The sequence below is a fragment of the Terrapene carolina genome, unplaced genomic scaffold (genome assembly GCF_002925995.2).
Source record: "Terrapene carolina triunguis isolate 2854851 unplaced genomic scaffold, T_m_triunguis-2.0 Scaffold132, whole genome shotgun sequence".
In the NCBI taxonomy this organism is placed as follows: domain Eukaryota; kingdom Metazoa; phylum Chordata; order Testudines; family Emydidae; genus Terrapene; species Terrapene triunguis.
Genome location: NW_020664483.1, coordinates 23,995,620 through 24,002,512, shown reverse-complemented (window position 1 = coordinate 24,002,512; position 6,893 = coordinate 23,995,620). Strand labels below are relative to the sequence as shown.

Sequence of the window (6,893 nt, the reverse complement as noted above, 5' to 3'; positions counted from 1 at the left end):
GGGAGGAGTTCAGTCAGGGGCATTGTGGAAAATGTAGTTTCTTCCCCTCTTGCGCGCCCAACTTCCGACTACAACTCCCATCAGCCCTTTCAGACGTCCCCCTTCATGCCAACATGGAAACCACAATCCCCAGGAAGCCCTGGTGTGCCTTGTACCGGCGGTGCATGCTGGGAGTTGTAGTCACGCACGCACGCACGCAGTGGCGCGCCGGCCTGGAGGTCCCTCCTTTCCCTAGGCTGGAAACCCCGTGCGGACCGAGCTGGGCTCTCTTTCCGGCATCCGCCATTCCGCGAGCAGGTTGGTGGTGAGTGTTCGCTTCTCCCCCACCCCCCTCTGCTCCCCTCACCGTGTGCTCATCTGACCGCGCTCTCTTTGCCCGCAGGTGCCAGCCGCGCCATGCAGATCTTCGTGAAGACCCTGACCGGGAAAACCATCACCCTCGAGGTGAGTGCGCCAGGGGCCGCCCGGCCGTGAGTGGGGGTGCACCCTCCCCTAGTAGCAGGCCCCCTGTGCGTGGGGCGGGGGGATATGCACCCTTCCCCCACATGTATAGGTGTCCTGTGTGGGGGTCGGAGGGAACATGCGACCTCCCCCATCTGAAGGCGTCCTGGGAGGAAATGGTGGCCCCCTAGGCGCACATGGCCCGTGTCTGTCCGTAGGGGACGCGGACGCTGGGTGGGGGGCAAGGGGCCGAGCTCTTCTGGAGACGCGAAGGGCCCCTGCTTACGGCTGCAGTTCCCCACGGAACGCTCCCACGCGCGGCCCGGGCCCTTCTCGCCGCTGCCAGCCAGTGCTCGGCTCAGCCCTCGGGCAAGGGTGGCTTTGTTTTTTGAAACTTCGTGTGAGCGGCCTCTTTTTGGGACAGTTCGGAGCAGGCTGCCTAAGGAGGCACAGAACGGGAAAGCCCACCAGGAACACCCTAAATATCTCCCGGAGGGAGGGGGCGTTTTAATCCGCCTCCTCTCTAGGCGGTGTCTAAAGGTTATGGTTGAAATTGAAACATTCAAGATCCAGCCAATGCATAAAAATGAGTTCACTGTTTAAAATACTAAACCTGCCCTTGATTACCTGTTTTTGTGGTTCTATAATCCCACTTTCATGTTCTGCCAAATGCTTCCCTCCTGTTGCTGTCTGAAAGACCTACACAAATAGGAGACATTGATTAGGCACAGTGCTATCAAATGTATAAACTAAATGCACTGAGAATATAATAAAGCCCCATTAATTTACAAACTTGTAAGGAATCATTGTAATCTTCTTCCCCAACATGCAGAACTCTCCCTCCAGGTGGTTTCATGAATGTAGGAAGGAGAATTTCAGACTCATGAGGAATCTTGAAAATATAATTTTGTCCTTAAGAGTCTTGTAAATGGGGTTGATAAATGCATGTAGAAAACTTTTACTGTCAGTTGAAATAGAATATACAAATTAGGTTTCTTATGTTTCAGCTAAATAAGCTATTTTTATCAGTTGCTTTGAAAGACTTAAAATTTGGGTCCACAGTTTGAAAGCATGGCTTCTGTTTTTGTACATCATTGTGTGCAAATGAGTGTCACTGCAGATAAATAATATTGGCTTGATGCCCCTTAGAAAATCTGGCCTGTAGCTTTCACTGACAAAATTTCATAGATGTATATAGCTGATATAATTCTACTTCAGAGTTTTGACTGGTTTTCCACTTTTTTTTAATAATAGGTTGAGCCTTCTGATACTATAGAAAATGTGAAGGCCAAGATCCAGGATAAGGAAGGTAAGTTCAGTGCTTTTTGGACTCCTGTGTTCCCTACTCTGATCATTCTCCTTTAGATAAAGAGCAGCTTACCTCAAATATCATTCCCTAGAAATCTGATAGTATTTTCTATGGTCACTAGTATCAAAATTAAATGTCACTTACAGAAAAGTTTTGTAAGTGTATCTTCATATCCTGCCATCTATGTTTTGTAAATTTTATTTCTGTAGTCAGCATTCCTTTTGACTCTACTCTTATAGGAAATTTGAGTAGATTTTTCTATTTAATCTTGATTCACTTCTCATTAGGAATTCCTCCTGATCAACAACGACTTATTTTTGCTGGCAAGCAGTTGGAAGATGGACGCACGCTGTCTGACTACAATATTCAAAAGGTGTGTATCTTCCAGAGATGGGATATGATATAATTAGAGCCCTACCAAATTCATGGTCCATTTTGGTCAATTTCACAGTCAGAATTTTTTAAATCGTAAATTTCATGATTTCAGCCATTTGAATCTGAAATTTCACGGTGTTGTAATTGTAGGGGTCCTGACCCAAAAAGGAGTTGTGGGGGTGGGGAATCACAAGGCTATATGGGGGAGGGGGTGGTTGCTGTACTGCCACCCCGTACTTCTGTGCTGCTGGCAGCAGCGCTGCCTTAAGAGCTGAGCAGCTGGAGAGCGGCAGCTCCTGGCCAGGAGCCGAGCTCTGAAGTCAGAGCGGCTACCTGCAGAGCTGGGTCCTCAGTCAGCCTCCGCCACTCTCCGGCTGCCCAGCTCTGAAGGCAGCAGTGCAGAAGTAAGGGTGGCATGGTATAGTATTACTTCTGCCCTACTGCGGGGGGGTGGGGGGGAGGAGTGTGTGACATGGTATAGTATTACTTCGTCCTTGCTGCCTTCAAAACTGGGTGCCCAGCCAACACTTCCCAGACGCCCAGCTCTGAAGGCAGCGCAGAAGTGAGGGAGTCAGTGTCGTGAAACATCTCCTCGTCCCCTCCCCCCACTCCCCTCCATATAACCTTGTGCTTTTCCTCCTCCCTTTTGGGCCAGGACCCTCAATTTGAGAAATACTGGTTTCCCTCATGAAATTGGTATAGTATGGGTGTAAAAGCGCACAAAAGACCAGTTTTCACGGGGGGGGGGGGGGGGTAGGGGGTGTAAAAGGGCACAGAAGACCAGATTTCTTGTTCCATGACACATTTTTCACGGCCATGAATTTGGTAGGGCCCTAAGTATAATGCAGAATTGCAGAAGCTCCCAAGTGTGTGCAACCCTATTGTGACGGGTTTGGTCATAGAGACCCCCTTGGGACTGCCACCTGATGTGCTGAAACTACCTCTGGCCTGGCACTCCAGAACCCTGCCTTGAGCCAGACAATGGTAGTCTGCTATAACACAGACCCAGATCTGAAAAACACCCCCAAAGCTGCAGACTTTAACTGAAAACCACTCAGTAGGTATTCCTGTCTCCAGACACCTAGCTCCCAAATCCGTTTTACTCTGTATAAAGCTTATATAGGGTAAACTCATTAATTGTCCGCCCTCTATAACACTATAGAATGATATGTACAGCTGTTTGCTTCCCCCAGGTATTAATCACTTACTCTGGGTTTACTAATAAACAAAAGTGATTTCATTAAGTATAAAAAGTAGGATTTAAGTGGTTTCATGTAATAATAGACAGAACAAAGTAAGTTACCAAGTAAAGTAAAATAAAACAAAACACACATGTCTAAGCCTAATACATTAAGAAAGTGAATACAGGTAAATCTCATCCTCAGATGTTCCAATAAGCTTTTTCACAGACTAGACTCCTTAGCCTGAGTACGATCCTTTCTCCAGGTACAGTTCTTGTTATTTCCAGCTCAGGTGGTAACTAAGGGATTTCTCATGACTGCAGCCCCCTTTGTTCTGTTCCACTCCCTTTTATGGCTTTGGCCCAAGGTGGGAATCTTTAGTCTCTCTGGGTCCCCACCCCTCTGTGACGGGATGGATCACAGAAACCCCCTTGGGAGCTGCCACCTGATGTGCAAAGACTACCTCTGCTCCTGTTTTCCCTGCCAGCTCAGGACTCCAGCACCCTGTCTTGCTGAGCCAGACACTCAGTCTGCTCCAACACAGACCCAGGGTCTGAATCACTTGTCCCAAAGCTGCAAGTTTACCTGAAAACAGCTCACAGAAGTGTGCTTGTCTTTAGCACTCAGATGCCCAACTCCCAATGGGGTCTAAACCCAAATAAATCCGTTTTACCCTGTATAAAGCTTATGCAGGGCAAACTCATAAATTGTTCACCCTCTATAACACTGATAGAGAGATATGCACAGTTGTTTGCTCCCCCAGGTATTAATACATACTCTGTTAATTAATAAGGAAAAAGGTGATTTTATTAAATACAGAAAATAGGATTTAGGTGGTTCCAAGTAGTAACAGACAGAACAAAGTAAGTCACCAAGCAAAATAAAATAAAATGCGCAAATCTATGTCTAATCAAACTGAATACAGATAATCTCACCCTCAGACTGGACACCTTCCAGGCCTTGGCACAATTCTTTCCCCTGGTACAGCTCTTGTTGCAGCTCAGGTGATAGCTAGGGGATTCTTCATGATGGCTCCTCTCCCCTTTGTTCTCTTCCACCCCTTTATATATCTTTTGCATAAGGCGGGAACCCTTTGTCCCTCTGGGTTTCCACCCCCCTCACTGGAAAAGCACCAGGTTAAAGATGGATTCCAGTTCAGGTGACATGATCACATGTCACTGCAAGACTTCATTGCCCACTTGCCAGCACACACATATACAGGAAGACTAACAGGTAAACACAGCCATCTGCAGACAATGGTCCTTGTTAATGGGAGTCATCAAGATTCCAAACCATCATTAATGGCCCACACTTTACATAATTACAATAGGCCCTCAGTTATGTTTTATATTTCTAGTTTTAGATACTAGAGTGGTACATTTCTACAAATAGGATGATCACACTCAGTAGATTATGAACTTTGTAATGATACCTTACAAGAGACCTTTTGCACAAAGCATATTCATTTATAATCAAATCTTTATAAAACTATCCCAGTTACCTTATATTCACTTCTTATCATGTTTTTATAAAACCATATAGACTGCACAATGTCACACCCTCCTTCTAAATGGAAAAGCACCAGGTTTAAGATGGATTCCAGTACCAGGTGACATGGTCACATTTCCTGTGAGACCCCAAGCCTCCATTCTTTCTGGCCTGACTCTCAGGAAGGCTTACAAGTAAACAGCCATTTACAACCAATTGTCCTGGTCAATGGGAGCCATCAAGATTCTAAACCACTATTAATGGCCCACACTTTGCATAATTACCATAGGACCTCAGAGTTAACTTCATATTTCTAGTTTTAGATACAAGAATGATACATACATACAAATAGGATGAACACATCAGTAGATTATAAGCTTTGTAATTATACCTTGCAAGAGACCCTTTACATAAAGCATATGGAGTGCAACATCACATCTGTCTCCTTAGAGCATGCTAGACTGCAATGATGTGGTGAATCATGGCATGAGCCAGCTCTCCTGCTATAGGAAGGGGAAGCTTACGAGTGCAATGATGAGCATAGTACTGTCCCAGAGGGGCTGGAACACATTAGTTAAGCTTAGTAACTTGATCTAAACAGAAGTATGGGCATATTCTAACTAGATCTATGACAGCATTTCCAGCTGAGTGTATTGACAATTGTTTTTTTGGGAATTAAATCACTGAACAAGTGAAACAAAACACTGCAATCATCTAGTCTCTTATGAGAGCATGCGCAAGAGGACTTCTACAGCTTGTTCAATTGCAAACTCGTTGCTCACTTGACACTGCTCAGAATTTCTCTATACTAAGCACTAGTACTTGGTGGTTGGACTTCAGATGTGCTGGTGATACAGATCACTGTATGTGTAGTGTTTAAAAAAAAAAAAAAAAACAAACCCTCTGCTTGAAGGCTGCTACTATTTACTAGCCTGCATATTTTGGAACCAAGTTGTCTCATTCTACTGTATTATCTTTGTTTTACTAACAGGAATCGACTCTTCACCTTGTGCTGAGACTTCGTGGTGGTGCTAAGAAGAGAAAGAAGAAGTCTTATACTACCCCCAAGAAGAACAAGCATAAGAGAAAGAAGGTTAAGCTTGCTGTCCTTAAATATTACAAGGTAAGAGTAACTAAAAGAATTGAGTAAATTTGACTCCTTGATAGAAGGGGGAGTTTGAGCTGTAGCATTACCAGTAATAAGCATGTAGGTATTTAGTACATCCCTTGATGTTTGTTTACTGAATCTGTAAGCTGTAGTTTCCAGGTGACTTTCTTTACATCTGCATAGGTGAGTAATTGGAGAAGGCACAGAACTTGTAAAAGCAATAAACTTCTTCAAAGCTTTTTTGGGGCTGCTTTATGAACCTGTTCATATTCACAAACATAAATTTTGTAAATATGAAGAGAAAGTGGCCAGTGTAATCAAATGCTTCTAATTTTGGTCAGAAAAGTTTGAGTTTGTAAACTTATGGCAGCCTCACCTGGAAGCTGGTTGCACTGGTGAAAACTGATGCCTAGAATGGTAAATCATGTGTCTACAAGAGATTGAGTTGTGATCTTTCTAATTGATAAGCCATTCTTCTGTCGTTTCCCATTGAGGAATTAGTGGCACTTTGAGGCAAGGTGTCTCTAAAAAGATATAACTTTACTTATGGAGCCTTTCTTTTTACAGGTGGATGAGAATGGTAAAATCAGTCGCCTGCGCCGAGAGTGCCCCTCTGAGGAATGTGGGGCTGGAGTTTTTATGGCCAGTCACTTTGACAGACATTACTGTGGCAAGTGCTGCCTGACATACTGCTTCAACAAACCAGAAGACAAGTAAATGTATCTGTGTTAATAAAAAAACCCTCAGATTTTGCAGTGCTGTACATTTATTTTCCTTCTGGTGACCTACCTCATGTCTCCTTCTTCAGGAGCACTATTTCAGCAGATATATTCCCTCAAATCAGTGTACTGAGGTCCTATAGGGTTCTGGGGAAGTGGGTGCAAGCCTGCCCCTTACTAAAGGACTCTCCCTCAGCCTTAGGGGAGGATCCACAAGGTCCAGGAACTCAAATAATTACGGGGGACAACCAAAACGGGCAGGTGTGAAGGTC

The 6,893-nt window shown here is 44.7% G+C and overlaps 1 protein-coding gene across 2 annotated transcripts; it reads left to right on the top strand.

The window, feature by feature from the left end:
• Positions 1-228: 228 nt before the first annotated feature.
• Positions 229-6,652, top strand: RPS27A (ribosomal protein S27a). 2 transcript variants are annotated; one of them, XM_024215590.2, is made up of 6 exons: positions 229-304; positions 383-444; positions 1,696-1,750; positions 2,038-2,123; positions 5,786-5,917; positions 6,470-6,652. In XM_024215590.2, exons 2-6 carry the CDS (start codon positions 397-399, stop codon positions 6,617-6,619), a joined length of 471 nt encoding a protein of 156 aa, XP_024071358.1. In that variant the 5' UTR covers positions 229-304; positions 383-396; the 3' UTR covers positions 6,620-6,652. The 2 variants fall into 2 exon arrangements, with proteins under 2 accessions (XP_024071358.1, XP_024071368.1); XM_024215600.1 differs by having other exon boundaries at positions 265-297.
• Positions 6,653-6,893: the final 241 nt, after the last annotated feature.

Bases quoted from the DNA above. Each gene is read 5' to 3' on its own strand.
- RPS27A (XM_024215590.2), top strand. From the start codon at position 397: ATGCAGATCTTCGTGAAGACCCTGACCGGGAAAACCATCACCCTCGAG. The intron at 445-1,695 runs GTGAGTGCGCCA...TTTTAATAATAG, and splicing joins GGAAAACCATCACCCTCGAG to GTTGAGCCTTCTGATACTAT. The intron at 2,124-5,785 runs GTGTGTATCTTC...TTTTACTAACAG, and splicing joins CTGACTACAATATTCAAAAG to GAATCGACTCTTCACCTTGT.